Below are 21,061 nucleotides of genomic sequence, written 5' to 3' on the forward strand. Positions count from 1 at the left end.
ACGGTACCATTGACTGTATTCCCTATGCTGTGCCTTTTATTCCCATGCCTTACTCAGCCCATGGCTGGAAGCCTGCCCCCCCCCTTGCCCCATTTGGCCCACCCCCTCCCTCCTGAGGCTCCTCCTCAAGGCTTCTGACACACAGTGGCCTCAGGACTGTGTGACAGCACAGAGGAGAGGTGCAGGTCAGTGTCAGCAGGACAGATGTGACGGCTGGATGTGAGGCCTAAGGCGACCAGACCAAAGGGGTGCTGGTGGAAGGGTGGTCTCCTGAGAGAATGTCCCAGGCTTGGCTTCTGCCTGGGGCCCTTCCGCTCCAGGAGGCCGTGATGCCCCAGGAAGCAGGGCGCCCGTGGCCGTGGCGGCTTGTTTCCTTGTTGGCTCACAGGCATCTGCACCCCGAGCAAGAAGGAGTCGAGGGAGACGAGTGGAAGCCAGAGCCTCCTAACCTGGAGCACACCTGCGTGCACCCGCGCATCCCCTGGAGGAATCGGGTGCACACACTCCGATTCCTTGCCCCACCCCCACAGATTTTCATTCAGTCTGAGAGTTTGCGTTTCTTTTCTTTTTTTTTTTTAATGTTTATTTATTTTGAGAGAGGGGAGGAGACAGGGGAGGGGCAGAGAGAGAGGGAGAGAGAATCCCAAGCAGGCTCCACATTGTTAGCACAGAGCCCGACATGGGGCTCGAACTCATGAACCGTGAGATCGTGACCAGAGCTGAAATCAAGGGTGGGATGCTTAACCCACGGAGCCACCCAGGAGCCCCGAGAATCTGCATTTCTAACAAGCTTCCCTGGGGGTACTGAAGCTGCTGGTCCAGGGACCACACTTTGAGAAACACTAGAGCCGGGGATCCATTCTGCCCATTTACTGCCCTGGTCCTTCATTGTGGGTGGTGCCCTTGATTTCTTAGTGTTCTCAGGAAAGTTTGTCGTCATCAGTGACACTGCACTGACTGCTGTAGGGGACGGGAACATGCCTGTGGTGGTCCTGCCTGGCCCCATCCACATGGATGGTTGTCAAAGTCTGGAGTGACAGGGGCAGGCCAGTGGCACAGAGGGACGTGCCATGGCCCAGGCGAGCTGTGCCCTCTCCACTCTGGGAGACTCCAGATTGCTTTCCGTCTGGTCCTCGCCTTCCCCAAACCCGCTGATGTGCTTGGGAACCTGCTACATCTCATCCTATTACTCTGCTTGTCCTCAGTAGCTGTGTAGGAGGACAGTGCCCATCAAATCACTTAGCACTTGTTACACAGACTTGTTAATAACCTTAAAGTGTGTTTCTGGCCTCTCTAGACCAGGGGCATTCAAGGACAGGGAATTCTGGGTCTCCCATCTCTCCATGGTACCCGGTGCCACATTGACTCCAGGTGGCAGGATGAGCTCACGAACTCCATTCTGGACTGAGTAATTGTTGTAATGGAGGAACGTAGAGCCCAGGGGTTGGACACTCTTGAGTCCAGTCATCTGTGGCTGAAATTCCTACCTGTGGGAAGAAGAAACTTTGGGGTATGATTCAGGGAGAGGCAGATGCATCCAGTAACAGAACTTGTCATGACTTAAAACCAGGCTTCTGAACCCTGAACCATTGTTTCTCTACTGTCCCCTTACTGTGTTCCTCTGGGAAGGGTTCTAAACACAGCCACAGCTTATCCAGGGGAGACTTCTTGCCCTGATGGACAGGCTGACTCACAGCAGGCAGCGCCCCTTCTGTTGGGTTTCAGCCGTCAGGGAGCTCACGGATGGTGGCTGAGAGGAGCTTAGCCCTGCTTTCTGCAGGCGCCTGCCTTACAAGATCAGAAGAAAGACAGGAGCTGACTGGCCTTAGAGTGCGGGATGGAGTAGTCTTCTCAGAACTCGGGCTGTGGAAGTTTCTGGAATTATCACATTTTCTCAGCAAGGGATTGATGCCGTTGGGAAAAGGAGTGCAGAATAAACACAGTGGCAAAATGAAAGCAGTTGGTTTAGCCTTTCCTAAGAACTCCCAAGATTACTTAGGACCAAAAGCTACTTGGGACTTTATTTGTAGAATCGTTTAGACAGACACGCCTAATCTCAGTCATTTCTAAGTTATTCCAGTCACCTGGAGTGGCTCTTTCCTCAGGTATGAAGAGGGACAGATGTGTTACCTGTGACGGTAAAACTTGTCAATAACACTCCCCCCACATTCGGTAATGACTATGTCTGATGGTGCAGATGAATCCAGAGACAGTATGTTCGTAATGTTCAACAACAAGCAAAGCCCAACAATATACTTCAAGAAACGTTCTATCTTAAAATGATGCCAGGCCTGGGGCACCCGGGTGGCGCAGTCGGTTGAGCATCCGATTCCCACTCAAGTTGTGATCTCACGGTTCAGGGGTTTGAGCCCCACGTCAGGCTCTGTGCTGACAGCTCAGAGCCTAGAGCCTGCTTCAGATTCTTTGTCTCCCTCTCTCTCTGCTCCTCCCCTGCTTGTGCTCTGTCTGCCTCTTTCTTAAAAATAAAAATTTTTAAAAATTTAAAAATAATTTAAAAAAGATGATGCCAGACCTACAGAAAAGTTGTAGGAACAGGAGAGCGAACTCCCATGTGTCCTGTCCCCAGATTCTCTCTAGGTTAGCCTCTTGCCCCCCACACATGCTCTCCCTTATTTTCCGAACCACTGGAGAGCATGTTGCACACACATCATGTCTCCTTACTTAGTACGTCAGGACGTTTTTCCCAAGAGCAAATATGTTCTCTTGCATCACCGCAGGAGAGGCGCATGCTCAGCACGTGTACAGTGGCACAGTGCTCTAATCTAACGTCCAGTCCACGTTTCAGATTTATCAGTTGTTTCTGTAGTGTCTGCCGTGGCACTGTTGCCCCTTCAGCCCGGGATCCAGGCCAGGACCCCGTCCTGCATGTAGCTGTCCCATCTCTAGTCTCCTTTGATCTGGATCAGTTCCTCTCCCTTCCTGTCTCCTGTGACATTGACATTTTTGGGGAACACATGTCTTCTTTTCCTTTAAGTTGGAAGTGCCTCAAGTGGGGGTTTCCAGGGGTTTCACTGTGATCAGGTTTAGGGTGTGGATCCCTGAGACCACATCCTTGTCAGGGTGTCCCATCTGGAAGCCCACGGTGTCCATGTGCCCCCTCGTTAGTGATGTTAATTTTGGTCACTCAGGCAAGGTGCTACTCCATTTCTTCACTTAATGTGTCATCTCTTTCAACTAATAAGCCTCCAGGAGAGACTCTGAGACCATGAAAGCATCCTATTCCTCATCAGCCTCTCCCTTAACATTTATGATCAGTGGGTGGTGTTTGCTGAACCATCCTTTACTATGGCGGCTATAAAATGATTTTTTTCCCCCACCGCTCTCTCCACATTTATCAGTTGGTGTTCAGCTGTAAGGAAGAGCCCTCCCTTCTTCCCCATCCACCTGCCCACCTCTCTGTCCGCTCACTCATCCAGCCAGCCAGCTGGCTCTCATCCGTGTAGATTCATGGATTCCTATTTTATTATCAAATTATAATCCATTACTGTCCTTTCTAGTTCAGTGATCAAATTGTCCCAGATTTGTCCAGAGAGAGCCTTTCAAGCTGCCTCCAATAACAATATACAGTTGTTTTTTTTTTTCATTTTGAGTAGAGAGTGAGCATGAGTGGGGGAGGGGCAGAGAGAGGGAGAGAGAGAATCCCAAGCAGGCTCCACACTGCCAGCACAGAGCCCGATGTGGGCTGGACTGGAACCCACAAACTATGAGATCATGACCTGAGCTGAAACTAAGAGTCAGACGCTCAACCAACTGATCCACCCAAGTGCCCCATAACACTATATAGTTTTATAAGTTTATTTTTTAAGCTTTTGATGTTAAATAGGTAATTCTAAATAATAAGGCAAATTAGTTTGCAGGTAGCCATAACTCAGGTTTTAGGGGGGGTTAGGGTCTCTGGAGTTGCAGAGGAGGTTGAGAAGTAGTTTCATGCTCCCTGATTGGCTTAGCCTCACCTCTGCTCTGCAGGTCTGACATGGGCCTCATGCACTGACCCTGAAGTATCTCTTCTGCCTTTGGAAGGGTTCCAGCCGGTGTGGTCCATGCAGCGTTAGGACGGGGCTGCAGCACAGCCAGGCTCGGGCTTTGAGACCCAAGTTCAGCGCTGGTCTACCTGATCTGTGAATAGGTCATAGAGGGGCGAGAGGCTGCAGCCTGGCTGGCACTGGGGGTGACGTGGGAAGACCATCACTTCCTGGGTTCACGGAACAGGAGGAATCACTAATGTTATTTCTCTTTGCTTTAGGTTGGCTCTCATCATCTGAGACTCAATAGAGGCCTAGAAGCCAATGCCCCGGCTTTCGACAGGTAGGGTTGTCTGGGACCATCCTTGGGAGTTGTCCCCCTGCCCCATCAGACAGTGCCACAGGGACAGCAGGGGGAGGGGGCCGCCCCAAACCCCGGACCTGCATCTGCCTTTTACTTTGGTTCTTTGCGCAAGAAGGGAGTTTATAGAATGGGACATTTAGTGACTCTCAGAGTTCCCTGAAAGTTCATTAATACTGAGGTTACACTTGGCAATTATTTTATCTGCCCAGTTCCTTCTTAATGAAGCTTTATTCCTTTGTCCTAGTTAACAAGGGATAATCTATAGGATATTTGTAGCTGCTTCTTTTTCTTTTAAAAGTAATATATTTCAGGGGTGCCTGGGTGGCTCAGTGGGTTGAGTGTCCGACTTTGGCTCAGGTCATGATGTCGCAGTACATGAGTTCAAGCCCCGTGTTGGGCTCTGTGCTGACAGCTCAGAGCCTGGAGCCTGCTTCTGATTCTGTGTCTCCTTCTCTCTCTGCCCCTCCCCCCACTCATGCTCTGTCTCTCTCATTCTCAAAAATTAATAAATGTTAAAAAAATTTTTTTAAAGTAAATAAAAATATATTTCAAGATTTAAAAAGCTATAATATAGAAGGTATAAAGTAAGAAGTTAAAAAGTATTCTAACTTCCAATTCCTACTACTAAGGATTTCACTATTAGCTTTTTACATAGCATTCTAGAAAAACATTTGGCAGATAGAGATTTCATTTTTTTTTTTTTTTTAATGTTTGTTTATTTTTGAGAGAGAGAGATAGCACAAGCAGGGGAGGGGCAGAGAGAGGGAGACAGAATCCCAAGCAGGCTCCGCGCGGTCAGCTCAGAGCCCGACGCAGGGCTCGAATTCACAAACCGCAAGATCATGACCTGAGCTACAATCAAGAGTCAGATGCTTAACTGACTGAGCCACCCAGGTGCCCCTGGAGTTTGTTTTCTGAACCACAAACTGGACCGTTACACAACTTGCTTAAGAACAGCCATCGCTAACCTAAACCATAACTTGTATTTGAAATAGTTAATCGCTTCTTAAGATATTTGCAATTTTGATCTAAATGCTAATTTAAAAAATTAGTAAATGTCATAAAAATTCCAGGAGCGATTTTTTAAAGCATTTTAATCCTTGTGCCTGAATCTCCACCTGGACCTTCAGTCTGTGTGCACCCTTCTTGTGTTCTGCAGACGGGTAACAGCAGCCCGACCTTGACCCCTGATGGGTGCGTCACAACCAGCAGGCTTTCCCTCTGAGGACATGTGAAGTCTGCTAATGAAAATGCCGTTGCCTGTGTTCAGAACACTGTTAACGTGTTCTGTGCACTGTGTGCATGGAGTTGTTTGAGGAGACACTGATCTGCATTCAGTGTTCTTCAGAAATGGAAAACATAATTGGAAATGTCCTTCCTCCCAAGCTGACCACAAGTAGAAAGGAAGACACCTGCATGCTGGGCTTGTTTCAAAAGCCTTGTGTTTATGAGCTTTTAAAAAATATGCATATATTTTAGGAACATTTACACCCAACTTCAGCATTTTTAAATCCTGCTAGTGTGTACACCCGAGAGGATAAGCCCCCTCTTTTCTCACAGGAGCCCCTTCAAGACCGCAAGCCCTTTGGGGCACCTGGGTGGCTCAGTTGGTTGTGTCAGACTTCGACTCAGGTCATATAGGCTCACGGTTTGTGGGTTCGAGCCCCCCGTCGGGCTCTGTGCTGACGGCTCAGAGCCTGGAGCCTGCTTCAGATTCCGTGTCTCCCTCTCTCTCTGCCCCTTCCCCGCTCGTGCTCTGTCTCTCTCAAAAATAAATATTTAAAAAAAAAAAAAAAAAGACTGTAGGCCCTTTGACCAGCAGCTGCCACTGAAAATGTGGCTGACTCCAGGCTTCCTTCCTAAAGCTTTCTGGCCAAGAGGCAGCTGAGACCGTGTGTTCTCATGGGCAGGGGCCGGGGCAGGAGCTGCCTGGCCTCACGCTGGGTGCTGCCCCGATGCGCTCATTTCAGTTGCATGTGGGAGTGCAGGCATCTGATTCTCTGGCAGACCCACCTCAGTGGGTGCTGGGGGTCCCCCTGAGGAGCTGGGCCACGGGTCCCTGGAGGTGCCCCCCATCTCTGGCACATCAGGGGGCTCTCAGGAGTTTCTCTGTTCTGTGATGTGCTTGGTCCAGAGTAAATCCCTTATGCCCCCACCTGCCCCCACACAAATCCCCTTTCCGTGGGTAGTTTGAGCCCCACAGAATACCTGTGGCCAGTGCCGTACCGTTCAGTAGGTTGTTCACTACTGCCTCTTGCCACCTGCCGTCTGTGGGAGGGAAGTGGGGTCTTTTGGCTGTGTGGGCCTGAAGGGGAGCTTGTCTTGCTGGTAGAGTTTGGATGGAAGTATTAACCCTTTTCTGGGGGCGGTGCCTGGGTCTCACCTGTATGGGACACTGGACCCCTGCTCCTTCCTCCCTGTCTTTGCTCGGAGCTGCCCGCATCTGCAGTTGTAGGTGGACATTGCCGTCCCCTCACTTCTGCCCTCAATATGAGAAAGATGCTGTCCAACAGAAACCAACCTGCCTTCTAATTCCCCCCCCACCCCAAGTTTTCCACAGAACTCCACTCAACGGTGAGATGGGCAGGCAGGGGAAGGACCCTGGGTGCACAGAGCAGGGAGGCCAGGCTGAGTGTCTTGCTGGCCTTAGTGTGGCTCCCCCCCCCGCCTCCGGAGCCCTGAGGGGAGTCTTAGCTTCTCACCGATCAGTGTATTTTCCTGCTTCAAAATGAAAAGGAAGGAAAGAAAACCCAACTCCTATGTGCCAAGCGCTGTGCTTGTCACTTTTATTTGTTCTTTTAGTGCTCAAAACCATTTTTTGCAGGAGGAGGATTAGCTTTATGGTACAAAGGACTCGCTCAGAAGGGATGAATAATTTAATCAATGGTGCTTGGGCTGTTGACATGAATGATGAGTGATATCGTTTCTCATCCACCTCTGGGTTTGGAATCCTTTGAGACGCAGGTGCAGTCGTTGCGTGGGGCGGGGGTGGGGGGGGCAGGGGTCACACGCCAGCCTGATCTCTGACAAGCTGCACTGTGGGAGGCAGCTTGCACGCGTGGCCACTGTGGGCTTCCGCACATTTCAGCCTTGAATCACCGGTGTTCATTCCGTGACCGGCCGAGCTGGGCAGCTCAGACTTGCCACCAGAGCAGAGGCCCCTCCCCGTTGGCTCCATGGGTCTGACCTCCGGCCGGGACACGGCTTCCCCAGACAGGCAGACTCGGGAGAGTCCAGAGGGGCTGAGCCACGCACATCCCGTTTCTTCTGGTACCTTCACCAGGGTTGCTGCCGTGTGGCACGCCCTGGGGACAGAGCCCGGGCTTGTGTGGTGGCCCTGACCGCGCCAATCTGATGGAGCCACACCTCTTCGGGTGGGTGGGAGTTGGGGGGGCAGTTGAGGATCGCAGGGAGGAAAGGGCTGCCAGGAGCATCCCTAGAGAATTCCCACACACACGGAGCTAGGAGCTCACCCTTAGCTAGTCAGCAGACGACCTAAATTCAAACTGCCCCGTTCAGGATCCATATTCTACTATACTGTGCTATCCCTCGAAGTTGGCACGAGAGGATTTTTTTCCTTTATTGGGCTGACATTGGTTCATTTGTGCTAATCAACTTAAAATGGATTTATAAAAGAAACATACCCTAGAAATTCAGAAAATACAAGAATGTATAAGGAGGAAATGAATTTTAAGTCACGTAAAATTCCACCACTTTTAACGGTGTGGTGTGCCATCATCGTCTAGTCTTTTTTCCATATTTAGGCAAAAGACTGCACGAGGAAAATACAGTTTACATCTGCTTGTTGCATTGTCCTCTCCCTGTGTTTTTTTTTAAATTATATTTAAGCATTCCTACCATGATTAAGATTATAAAGTTAACTTTTCAAAAGCTGGTAATAAAGGATAAATATTAGTCTCTCCCCAGTATTTCAACATTTGTATTTTTAAAAGTCCTTGATCTATGAATATTTTCCTAAAGCTTGAAATTTTACTGTGCCTTCTTGTTTGGGTTAAACATAATGAAATATAATGTGCTTAGATAAAAAACACTGAGGTTAACAGCTCTCCTACCAGCTTTTCTAGTTTAAAGAAAGAAGGTACCAAGTGAAATTAGAGATTAATTTCACAGACGTGCATGTTGCCCTTATGAAGCTGTGTTAGCTGTTCTAGATTTAACAGGGACTTTACAGGAAGTGCGGCATATCCTCTGTCTAGCGTTCTGCTTGTTTAGAAGTCTGATGTGCTGTAAGTTCTTCTTGGCCCGAGCCTTTCATGCAAACAGACTGTAGACCTGCTTGTCCCTGACAGTGGGGTTGGTGGCTGGGAGAGACTGGTTTTCTCCCCGCAACCCCCCCAACCCCACCCATTTTGTGTCCTGGAGAACAGCTCAGCCCGGACCTCTAGTGCCATGCAGGTCCCTCCTGTACCCTCTCCCCTCGAGGGTGGAGCCGTCAGCCTCTGTCCTGGTGATGTGGGCTCACGGTGCCGCCCTGCTCCGTTGTAGGCATATGGTGCTTCTGAAGGAGCAGTATGGGAAGCAAGTGGTCGTGAACCTGCTGGGGAGCAGAGGCGGAGAGGAGGTGCTCAACAGAGCCTTCAAGGTAAAGACCCTGGGGGTGTTGGGTGAGGGGCCCCTGCTCAGAGGCAAGCTTCTGTGCTGGACTGGGAACAATAGCACTGCTCTCGCCGCGTCTGGGAGTTTTTCCCCATCAGCTCTATAGCCTTAGGTGATTTGGGCTCCTGATGTACGAAATTTAATGTTTATGAACTGATGGTTAGAGAATTTGCTCAAAGTCAAAACAAAGCATCTCCCTCCTCCAGCTGTGCTTCCTCCAGACTCACACTGGGGCTCTGAGGGCTCTGCATAGCCAGGCCCCTTTGCCTGGTTCTCTTGGACACACGTACACCCGCACACGTTTGGGCCTCGCCCCGCAATCCCTGACTGCTCAGGGCGCCTGAGCTCCCCTTCCCTTGCTTGGTCTGGCTCTGCTGCTGGTCAGCGCCTCCTGGCGAGCTCACCCAGACACCTGCGGGGCACTCGGTGGAGCTCTTAAGGGCTCCCGCTCAGTGTAAAGCAGGGAATCTTACATGATTTCCTCCTGCTTAACTTCGGCCTTCAAATCTCCCATCCCTGTCTGGGCCGCCCCAGAAAGCAGCTTCCTTTGCCTGGCTCCCCACGGGCTCCCTGAGGCTGTCTGGGCACTTTTGGGCCTGGTGTAAGGGGGAGGGGCCTACCCAGGGAAGGAAACGGGGCCTTCTGTTCCCAGAGCTCCTGTGTGTATTCAGTCTACTACGTGAAAAGTTCCAGAATGAGCTGTGGGCGACCTCCACGCCCCTTTCTCAGTGGCCCATGTCCCTCACTTCACGGAGAGAAGCCCTCTGGTTGTTCCAAGGGCAGGGAAGCCACATATGGGGAGAGTGAAATCGGACCTATCCTCCTGCGAAGCCTCATGGGAGGCGGTGTTTGCTGCCTTCCTGACCCCCAACCTCTGGCCGGTAGGAGCTGAACCCCAGCGGGTGCTCATTTCACTCTGCTTGGAAAAGCCATGTGCTCAGATCAGACTTTCTGGTGGCCAGTTTCATTTGGCCAGACCTGCTCTTCCTGTTTGGTGTGTAGCAAGCTTGCTGAGCTGTCCCCCCTCCCTACCCTCTTGGCAGCAACGTTGGCAGCTTACTTTAAGGAAAGGGAAAAAGGGAAAACCCAAGAATCTCTTTTCCCTTTATGCCGTGAGCTGTGGGGAGAGGACGTCCTCAGCATCCTCCCGTCAGCTGATGGAAGTGCCCCCTGCTGACAGGCTCCTCTGTCACTAGCGGGGCTGGAGGCAGCCGTGGTCCAGTGGCCCAGCAGGAGGAAGGTGGGCTGCTGGGCAGGTAGGAGGGAGGAGGTGGATGCCACCTGGAGGTGACCGGCCGGTGTCATGTAGAGCTGTGGCTCCCTCAGCCCCGAGGCCCGTGCACCGGCTGCCAGCTTGCAACCTGCAGTCCCTCAGGCCATAACTAGCCAAGGTGCTCGCTCCAAAATGTAAAGTCGCTAAGAGGTACGCTAGTCAGCTCAGCTGACTTCTTTTTCATAGCCAGACTTTCCCGATGTTCGCAGCCATACACTGATTGGCATTCTGGCTCACAGTGGATGGGCACTTTGAGTTGGAGGGACCACAAGTCTTAAAGTCCTTCTAGTCTTTCAGAGTCATTAGACTCTCTGGACAAGCCTGACCTGAAACTACGCAGGAGGGCCTGGGGTGGGACAGACCAGGGACCAGGTGCTCTGGCAAGGCACCCGGTTCATCTTCTATCACAGGACTCTCGAGAGAGCCAAGGAGTGGCCAGGGAGGTTCCTCGTGTGGAAGAGAGGCCTCGGTCGGGAGTACCAAGCTGCCTGGAGCCCACCTGCTATGTGTCCCCATCTCTGGCCCCGCCTCCCTTCTAGGTCAGGTGCCAGCCTGGGCCCACCGGCCCTGGCCACCGGTCACCCCCATCCTGAAGTTTTACTGGGCTGTGCCTCAGGCATCTCCCTTCACGGGGATCCAGAGGACCTTGACGGGAGAACTGGACACCTCTGAGCCCACCCACCTGAGGCTTCACTTGTCAGTATGGGACCGGTTACCAGGGCAACAGGGAGCTGCATTATGAGCTCCACAGCCTGCTGGGCCTCCCTGCCCCTAATGGGCCCGTGGCGCTTGGGTGCCTGCAGAACAGAGTGGTCCTTCCATCATCAGCGCCCGCCCAAGAGTCCTGCGGGAGGGTGATGTCAGTACAGGGCTGTGAGCTGCCCCACGGAGCCAGACCTGCTCTGGCTGTGTTTTGCCCAGGGTGGACCTTCTCCCCTTCTGCAGGCAAGATGCTCTGTGTGGTATGGTCCTCCAAGTCTTTGTTCTTCTCTCTCAGGGTCAGGACCGATGAACAGCTTGGTCCACCATATGCCTTAAAGCTAAACCGTGTGCTCGAGCGAGTGCCTTGGGGAGCCACACGGCTCCAGCTGTGCTGTCACTGCGTTCCTTCCCTCCTTCCCCTGCCACCCTTTCCCTTTCCACTTTCAGAAGTTGCTCTGGGCTTCTTGCCACGCCGGCGACACGCCTATGATAAACTTTGACTTCCATCAACTTGCCAAAGGCGGGAAGCTAGAGAAGTTGGAGAACCTGTTGAGGCCCCAATTGAAGCTCCACTGGGATGACTTTGGTGTGTTTACCAAGGGCGAGAATGTAAGTCCACGGTGAGTCTCCACCTGCGTCCTCATGCTCCCGCCTGGTGACTAGTGGAGCGGCCGGGGGCCTCCGGGGCTGGGCGCCCCCCTTGCTGCTCAGCTGCCCTTGCAGTTTCCTGGAGCACAGGCTCAGGGATGTGGGGGGGTCCCGGGTTCCAGCCACGTCCTTCGCCTTCCCACCTTCAGAACGTGCTCTTGAGGTTTGTGAGAAGATGGTGAAGCATGGTTTTCTGGCAAAATAAATTATTAATAAATGGACTAGGCTGAAACATAGAGTTATGGTGACCATAGACCGTATCATCGAGGGGCGCCTGGGGGGCTCAGTCGATTGAACGTCCACTTCTTGATTTCAGCTCAGCTCATGATCTCATGGTTTGTGAGTTCGAGTGCCACATCGGGCTCTACGCTGACAGGACGGAGACTGCTTGGGATTCTCTCTTACCCTCTCTCCCCCTCTCCCCCATGCTCACTCACTCTCTCAAATAAACATTAAAAAAAAAAAAGAAAAGAAAAAGAACTTATTGCCCAAACTGATGAAAGCCCACATGAGTGAAGGGGACAGTTGGCATGAGCCCCATTGCCCGAGGACACTGGGGTCTGGAGTTTCCTGCTCAGAGCTGAGCGGAAAAAGGAAGCCTGCTTTCCTCAAGTCACAATGCAGTCGATCCTCACTTTTCACAGATTCTGTATTTGCAGATTTGTCCACTTGCTAAAATTTATTTGTAACCCCCCAAATCCATCCTTATGGCCCCATCACGGTCGTCACAGACCTGCTCAGAACCGTGAAGAATTGCAGTCACTCAGGGTGTAAGGCGATGCTGTGCCTTCTGTTTCAGCACTTCTACTAGAAAGTGTCCTTTCTGTGGTCTGTTTAGTGCCACGCGGTCACATTTTTATGCATCTTATTGGTGATTTCACTGTTTAAAATGGCCCCCGAACATAGAGCTAAGCGCCGCCCGGTGTACCCGAGCGCAGGAAGGCTGTGATGTGCCGAATGGGGGAAATACGTGTGATGGAGAAGCTGTGTTCGGGTGTGTTATGTGCTGTTGGCTGCGAGTTCAGGGTTAATGGATCGACGATCTGTATTAAGGTGGCTTTACACAGAAATACACATAAAACAAGGTTACATGTCGATCATCTGATGAAGATGTGTGAACAGAGACTCGGGGGAACCTCACCCCGCATTCTTCTAGAAGCAGTAGTTCAGCATTTGCTGATCTGCCAATGGTACGACGCACAAATTGTTCACGGCAGCTTTCTGGAACCTAACTATGGCAAATGATGAGAATTGGCGTATTTTATAATGACCCAGGTGTGCAGACTGCTGAGAAGGGTACGTGCCACTCCAGCGGTGCTGGGGTCCCTCAGGGTGTATGCCGGGGGTTCTGGGGGGCCACTAGAATAGGTGACTCCTGGTACCATTTTGTTTGGGAGTCTACAGGCCATTCTTCTATGGCTGTCGTTCCCCTGACCACAACTTGTAACCATTTGCATTTCTCGTTTTCCTAAGTTTTCAGAAAGGCACGCTGCGGATGAACTGTCTCGATTGCCTGGACCGAACCAACACCGTGCAGAGCTTTATTGCACTCGAGGTCTGTCCCTGCGTCGTGAAGCCCCTCGGGCCACCCGGGCCGTGTCCCATGCCTTCCGTCAGCAAGATGAGGGTGACATCACTGGGCTAACTTTCTACCTGTGAGGAGGTGGGGCAGAGATGTGGCAGGCATCCGAGAGGTGCTCCTGGGCGGCTGGCTTGCCCATTCACAGCATGCCTTCATCCCGTTTGTAGGCACACTTTTGGGAATGCATCCCGGAGATGGTGGCACAGAGGACCAGGTGACACCTTGAGAAACAGTAGTTCTGTGTCACAATTACCATGAATACAGTTTGGCAGGGGCAGCGTGAGGCTGGCTGAGATGATCGGAAGCCTGGGAGGGAGACCAGAGCCTGTCCCATGGCCCGCTGGCCCAGTGCCTGGGCGACCTCTCCTGGCTCACTGCTGGGAGGAGGGGTGGAGTCACTGCTGCCTGCCAGCTCTCCCTGCTCGCTCGCCACCCCTCTGCTGCTCAGGGGTGGGGCATCGGGAGGTGGTCCGGAGTAAGGGAGCCAGAGGAGGGCTGGTGGAATGATAAAGACAAAGTTGGACGAAATAGGGGTGAGTTGTGGTGGGAAGTCCTGTTCTTTGCTGTGAGCATTCCTCGGTCTCTAGAGGGGTACAGGGCGACCCAGAATCTGCCAAATAAGGAGCTCCCTGAGATAATGCCTGGTGAAAGTCACCCGAGGCAGCTGTGGCAGCCAGGAGCTTCCAGGTGAGCAGACAGTGACCCCTGTCCCTTTCTTGTCACCCAGGTTCTCCACCTGCAGCTCGAGAGCCTGGGGCTGAACTCCAAGCCCATTGCTGACCGCTTCGTGGAGTCCTTCAAAGCCATGTGGTCTCTGAATGGGCACAGCCTGAGCAAGATGTTCACGGGCAGCCGGGCCCTGGAAGGGAAGGCTAAGGTAGGGGCAGACCACAGGGGGCGAGGGAGGGCCTGCACGGCTCCCTCTCACAGCCTGTGGTCTGGCTCACGGCAGGTGGGGAAGCTGAAGGACGGGGCCCGGTCAGTGTCTCGCACTATCCAGTCCAACTTCTTTGACGGGGTGAAGCAGGAGGCCATCAAGCTGCTGCTCGTGGGGGATGTCTATACCGAGGAGTCTGCAGACAGAGGAAGGGTACTCCTGGACAACACGGCCCTGCTGGGTAAGAGGGTTCCCACTCCACTGTATGGAGGTGCCAGCTGCCCTGCTGCCCAGAGGGAGTATGTGTGTTGGGGGTGCTGGCCGGCCCTTCCCCCTCCTCCTCGTGCAATCTCAAATGGCAGGTAGTGACACTCCCCTGAGCTGAGCTTCTGTGCGTGCACTTCTGGCCCTGACCTCAGCCTCACTGCTTGCAGCTGTGTTTTGTATTCTTGTATGAGACGGTCAGTCATGTGCAGCCGCAAGAGGAGGCTCAGGAAAAAACAGAGTTTATTCCTCAGAAGTAGGGACCTGTAGACCGAAAAGGAGATGATGGGAAAAGATGTTTTATGCAGATGAGAACAAGAAGAAAGCTGGTGTAGCTATGCTCCCAGCAGACGAGAGAGACTTTCAAACAAAGACTAACAATAGACAAAGAAGGGGTATTACATAATGATAAAGGGGTCCATTAAACAAAAAGATACATAACATGTATAAGTATATATACGCCAAACGTATGAGCTCTAAGATCTACAAATATTAACAGACCTAAAGGGGGGACTTGACAGCAGTACAGAAAGAGCAAGGGACTTTAAAACCCATTTACATCAATGGGTAAATCATCCAGACAGAAAATGAATAAGGAGACAATGGCCTTAACACATTAGACCAGATGGACTTAACAGGCATAAACAGAATATTCCACCCCAAAGCAACAGAGAACACATTCTTCTCAAGTATAGATGGAACATTCTTTGGGATGCATCGTATGTTAGGCCACAAAACTAGTCTTAATAAATTCAAGAAGATTGAAATCATATCAAGCATCTTCTCTGATCACAATGGTATGAAACTAGAACTCAATTATGAGAAAGCTGGGGAAAAAACACAAAAATGTGGAGATTAAACAATATGCTACTGAAAAACCAGTGATGGGTCAGCAAAGGAAGGAAGGAAGAAATCAAAAGATACCTAGAGACCAAAATAAACAAACAAAACAAAAAATGAATACAACATACCCAAATCTTTGAGATACAGCAAAAGCACTTCTAAGGGGAAAGATCATAACAATACAGGTCTACCTCGGAAGCAAGAGAAAGCTCAAACAATCTATCTTTACAATTGAAGGAACTAGAAAAAGAAGAATAAATGAAGCCCAAAGTCAGTAGAAGGAAGGAAATGATAAAAGAGTGGAAATAAATGAAATAAGAGATTTAAAACCAGTAGAAAAGATATATAAAACTAAGGGTTGGTTCTTTGAAAAGATAAAACAAAATTGATAAACTTTTAGCTTAGACCATCCACGAAAAAGGTTGCTAATCATAAATGAAAGAGGAGAAATTAGAGCTGACACCACAGAAATACAAAGGATCACAGAAGACTACTGCAAATAATTCTATGCCAACAAATTAGACAACCTAGAAGATATGGATAAATGCCCTTCTTCCAAGACTGAATCATGAAGAAATACGAAATCTGAATAGACTGATTACTAGTAAGGAGATTGAATCAATAATCAAAAACCTCCCAAAAGGGGCTCCTGGCTAGCTCAGTTGGTAGAACATACAACTGTTGATCTCAGGGTTGTGAGTTCAAGCCCCCTGTGGGGCATAGAGATTTGAAAAAATAAAATAGAGTGGCTGAAAATTAAAAACGAACAAATAAAAAAACCCTCCCAACAAACATAAGTCCATGACCTGAAGGCATCACTGGTGAATTCTACCAAGTGTTCAAAGATAAGACTTAATATCTATCCTTTTCAACTCTTCCAAAAAATTGAAAAGGGGGGATACTTCCAAACTCCTCTTATGAGGCCATCATTATCCTGATACCAAAACCAGAGAAGGATGCCCCCCCCCCCCCACACACACACACACAATTGCAGGCCAGTATCACTGATGAACACTGATGTAAAAAATTGCAATAAAATATCAGAGTAAATTCAACAACACATCAAAATGGTAATTTACCTTGATCAAGAGGGATTTATTCCTGTGATGCAGGGGTAGTTCAATATCCACAAATCAATCAACTGATAAACCACATTAACAAAATGAAGGATAAAAATCGTGTTGATCATCTCAATAGATAAAGAAAAAGCATTTGACAAAATTCAATATCTATTCCTGATAAAAACTCTCAACAACATGGGTATAGAGGAAATTTACCTAAACATAACGAAGCTTATGTATGACAAACCCACAGCTAACAACATACTCTTGTTCCTGAGAATGGGAACAAGACAAAGATGCCCACTCTTGCCACTTTTATTCAATGAATATTAGAAGTCTAACCCATAGCAATTAGGCAAGAAGAAGAAAAGGCATCCAAATTAGAAAGGAAGAATAAAACAGTTGCTGTTTACAGATGACATACTATATATAGAAAACCCAAAAGACTCCACCAAAAACTGTTAGAACTAATAAACGAATTTAGTGAAGTACTAGGATACAAAATCGACATACAGAAGTTGGCAGGCTTTTATAAGCTAATAAATTATCAGACAAATTAAGAAAACAGCTCCGTTTATAATTGCATCAAAAAGAATACCTACAATAAATTTAACCAAGGAGATGAAAGACCTATACTCTGAAAACTATTAAGACATTAATGAACAAAATTGAAAAAGAGGCAAATAAATGGGAAGATATTCTGTGCTCATGGATTGGAGGAATTCGTATCATTAAAATGTCCATACTACCCAAAGCAATCTACAGAGTCAGTGCAATCCCTATCACAATTCCAGTGGCATTTTTCGCAGAACTAGAACAAATAATTCTAAAAGACCTCAAATAGCCAAGGCAATCTTGAGAAAGAAGAACAAAGCTGGAGATCTCAAGATCCCTGATTTCAAACTAAAGTATAAAGTTATAGTGAAACAGCATAGTAGTGGCATAAAAATAGACACACAGAACAGTGGAACAGAATTGAAAGCCTGGATTGAAACCCATGCATATACAGACAGGAAATTTATGACAAAGGAGCCAAGAACATACAATGGAGAAAGGACATTCCCTTCAATAAATGGTGTTGGGAAAACTGGACAGCCACATGCAAAAGAATGAAACTAGACCACTGTCTTACACCATACACAAAAGTCAACTCAAAATGGATTAAAGACTTGAATATAAGACTTGAAACATAAAATTCCTAGAAGAAAACAGGTGGTAGGCTCCTCAGTGTGTGTGTGTGTGTGTGTGTGTGTGTGTGTGTGTGTGTGTGTGTGTGTGTAGGATCTGATTCCAAAGGCAAGAGAAACAAAAGCACAAATAAACAGAAGGGATTACATCAAACTGAAAAGCTTCTGTACAGTGAAAGGAATTGTCATCAAAATGAAAATGCAGCCCTACTAAGTAGGAGAAGATTTTTGTAAATCCTATATTGGATAAGGGGTTAATATCTAAAATATGTAAAGAACTCCTACAACTCAACAACAAAAAACCAAACATGAAAGATGAAAGAAAATGGGCAGAGGATCTGAATAGACATACAGTATTTCTGAAGAGGGCATATAGATGGCCAACCAGCTCATGAGAAGATGTTCAACATCACTCATTACTAGGGGATGCAAATCAAAACCAAAATAAGGTATAATCTCACACCGGTTGTACTATTATCAAAAAGGCAGCAAGTATTGGAGAGGTTGTAAAGATAAGGAAATCCTTGTATGCTGTTCGTGGTAATGTAAATTAGTGCAGCCACTATAGAAAGCAGTATGGAGATTCTTCAGAAAATTAAGAATTGAACTACCATGTGATCCAGCTGTTCCATTTCTGGGGATTTAGCTTAAGAATGTAAAAACATTGATTCAAAAAGATATATGCACCCCTATGTTTATTGCAGTATTATTTACAATAACCAAGATAATGGAACAAGCCAGTATCCATCAATAGATGGATAAAGTAGATGTGGTACACACACACACACACACACACACACACACTGGAATACTACTTGGCCACAGAAAGGAATGAAAGCTTGCCATTTGCAACAACATGGATGGACCTTGAAGATATTATGCTAAGTGAGATAAGCCAGATGGGGAAGGACAGATACCATGTGATTTCACTCACGTGGAATCTAAAATAAAAAACACAAACTTACAGAAACAGAGAACATATCAGTAGTTACCAGAGGGGGTGGGGGTAGGGGAATGGGTGAAGGAGGTCAAATGTATGGTGATGGTTGGTAATGAGACTTTTGGTGGTGGTCACTGTGTGGTGCGTTCAGATGTAGAATTGTAATGTTTTACACCTGAGACTTATGTTATATACCAATTGTACCTCGGATTAAAAAAATGTTATTATACTCTCAGGTCCTAGATATGGAGAGCATACCATACAGAGGTTTATTGAGGGTTTCTTTATTGGGATTTCTGCAGGAAAGGCAGGAGGGTAAGTAGCTTAGAATTGGACAGTTTAAATAATTCTGGTGGGCTTTGGGTTATAAGCATGAACTCGAGTTGAATGGTACCTGGTCCTGGCATGACTGAGGCACAGGGATATACAAAATATGAATGCGATACCAGCTATCACCGTGTTTCCTGGGAGCCCGTTCTTTCTGGCCTTGAGTGGGAGCCCACTCCTGTACTTTCTTAGTTTAGACTATATTTCCGAGCCAAGAGGAAAGGAAAAGTCGAGAAGATGCTGGAGGAGTCCGTGTTCTATTCTACAGGTGTCAGCTTCTTTGAGTGCTAACTCCTGCCAGAAACCCTTTCTCAGCCCCAGTGGATTCTTGGTCCCATCGCCAGGTATCATTTGTCCCAGGGAGTGTCCATTGAGGGGGGCCTCCTGCTTGTTACGGCCCCGGGACCCTGTAGAACTGATAGAGGGAGTAGTTGTCTCCAGAGATGAGGACACCTTCTCTCGGGGGCAACTCCGTCATGCTTCTATCAACAGCTAGAGGTTTCTATTTGTTAGTTGAACTCCAGTTGACATATGGCATCATGTTTCATGTGTACAGCATAAGGATTTGCTATTTGTATACATGGTGAAATGATCACGGTAAGTCTAGTTAATATCCATCACTGCGCACAGTTACCAAAAAAATATTTTTTTCTTGCGATGAGACCCTTCAAGATCTATTCTCTTAGCAACTGCGAAACATGCAGCACAGTGTGAACTATGGTGGCCCTGCTGTGCATTATGTCTCAGGGCTTGCTGATTTCATAACTGGAACTTTAGACTCCCTTCACCTTTCTCCCCCCCATCCCACTCAACCCCCAGTCTGTTCTCTGTGTCTGTCAGTTCATGGTTTTTAGGGTTTTTTGGTTGGTTTTTAAGCTTCCACAAATGAATGAACCGGGGGTTTCTTAGGAAATTTTTAAAATAATTTTTAAATTTTATTTATTTTGAAAGAGAGAGTGCGCAAGCAGGGGAGGGACAGAGAGAGAGAGGGGGAGAGAGAATCCCAAGCAGATTCAGCACTGTTATCCATCATAGAGCCCGATGCAGGGCTCGAACCCACAAACCATGAAATCATGACCTCAGTTGAAATTAAGAGTCAGACGCTTAACTGACTGAGCCATCCAGGTGCCCCCCTTGGAAGAAATCTTAATGGTCTCTTATTCCCTGGACACTGTAAATGCTATGGAGCTAGTGGAGAAGAAGGGGAGAACTTAGCATTTTGCTTTAGAAAAACGTTTGTTTTGTTCTAGAAATTTTTGGAAAATTAATTTGCCCATGTTTAAAATGGTTTCAGAGCACTTTGCTGCTTTCACGATTCCATAGGGGTGCCCCCTTGACTCTAAATAGCCAAGGTGATATTTGTATCGACCTAGAAATAAGGTAAGCTCAGTCAAAACTGAGAGAAGGTCTGAGTAGCACAGAGTCTTATTAAGTAGATAGGTAGGTATGACTTAAATTTGCTGTAAGTCACTAGTTTAAAAAATGGAATCTATTGTGGATATCCAGAGGGTGGATGTGGTTCAGAATAATGCTTTTTTAAGGGTTTGAGTCTGAGGTAAACAAAACGTCTCAGGCTTGAGGGCTGGAAGGTGGAAAAGGCAAAGATGGGCTAAGACATTCCAAGTTTAACACGTATGCATTTAAAGTATGGCAGGCTGGGGTGCCTGGTAGGTCAGGGCACCTGGGTGGCTCAGTCAGTTGAGCATCCGACTTCAGCTCAGGCCATAATCTCGCAGTTCATGGGTTCAAGCCTCACATTGGTCTCTGCTGTCAGCACAGAGCCCACTTCAGATCCTCTGTCCTCTTCTCTCTCTGCTCCTCCTCTGTGCTCTCTCTCTCAAACAATAAACATTAAAAAAATAACAAAGTATGGCAGGTTGCAGTGTCCCCTTGCTTATGTCCCCACTGGCTTGTGGATGGAATGCTGAGGCTGAGATTTCCTGTGGTCTGATGCCCTAGCCTGTGGGGCTCTGGTTAAGTAAAGGTTATGGAGAAGGGAGTGTCTGATCTTGTATTTTCATGCCATAGGGGAGGGCTGCCTGGGTGGCTCAGCCGGTTAAGCATCTGACTCTTGGTTTCAGCTCAGGTCGTGATGTCCCGGTTCGTGAGGTCAAGCCCTACGTCGGGCTCCACACTGAGTGTGGAGCCTGCTTGGGCTCCTCTCTCCCTCCCTCTCCCTCTGCACTCCACCCCCCGCCCCCGCTTCTCTCTCTCAAAATGCAAAAACAAACTTTTAAAAGATGCCAAAGGGAAGTGCGGTGTCTATGGTGGCCTTAGCCCCTCACCATCTTCTCGAGGAGCGCGCTTGGCCCGTATCTGTAGGACCTGCGGCCGTCTGTCCCGACAGGGAGCTCCTTCCAGGTTTCTGGAGGACACGTGTGGTTGTGCAATGC

At 48.6% G+C, this 21,061-nt stretch overlaps 1 protein-coding gene across 3 annotated transcripts in view; it reads left to right on the forward strand.

The window, feature by feature from the left end:
- The window catches only part of SYNJ2 (synaptojanin 2), a 103,778-nt gene that overhangs the window by 53,191 nt on the left and 29,526 nt on the right, over window positions 1-21,061 (forward strand). For 2 of the 3 annotated variants that reach the window (XM_042940163.1, XM_042940164.1), the window contains exons 6-11: window positions 4,265-4,326; window positions 8,854-8,950; window positions 11,387-11,559; window positions 13,061-13,142; window positions 13,897-14,046; window positions 14,122-14,287. In XM_042940163.1, the coding sequence (XP_042796097.1) occupies window positions 4,265-4,326; window positions 8,854-8,950; window positions 11,387-11,559; window positions 13,061-13,142; window positions 13,897-14,046; window positions 14,122-14,287 (730 nt within the window). Of the gene's footprint in view, window positions 1-4,264; window positions 4,327-8,853; window positions 8,951-11,014; window positions 11,200-11,386; window positions 11,560-13,060; window positions 13,143-13,896; window positions 14,047-14,121; window positions 14,288-21,061 lie in introns of those variants that run through there. The other variant, XM_042940165.1, reaches the window with a different exon arrangement.

This window comes from Panthera leo, chromosome B2 (assembly GCF_018350215.1).
Source record: "Panthera leo isolate Ple1 chromosome B2, P.leo_Ple1_pat1.1, whole genome shotgun sequence".
Classification (NCBI taxonomy): Eukaryota; Metazoa; Chordata; class Mammalia; order Carnivora; family Felidae; genus Panthera; species Panthera leo.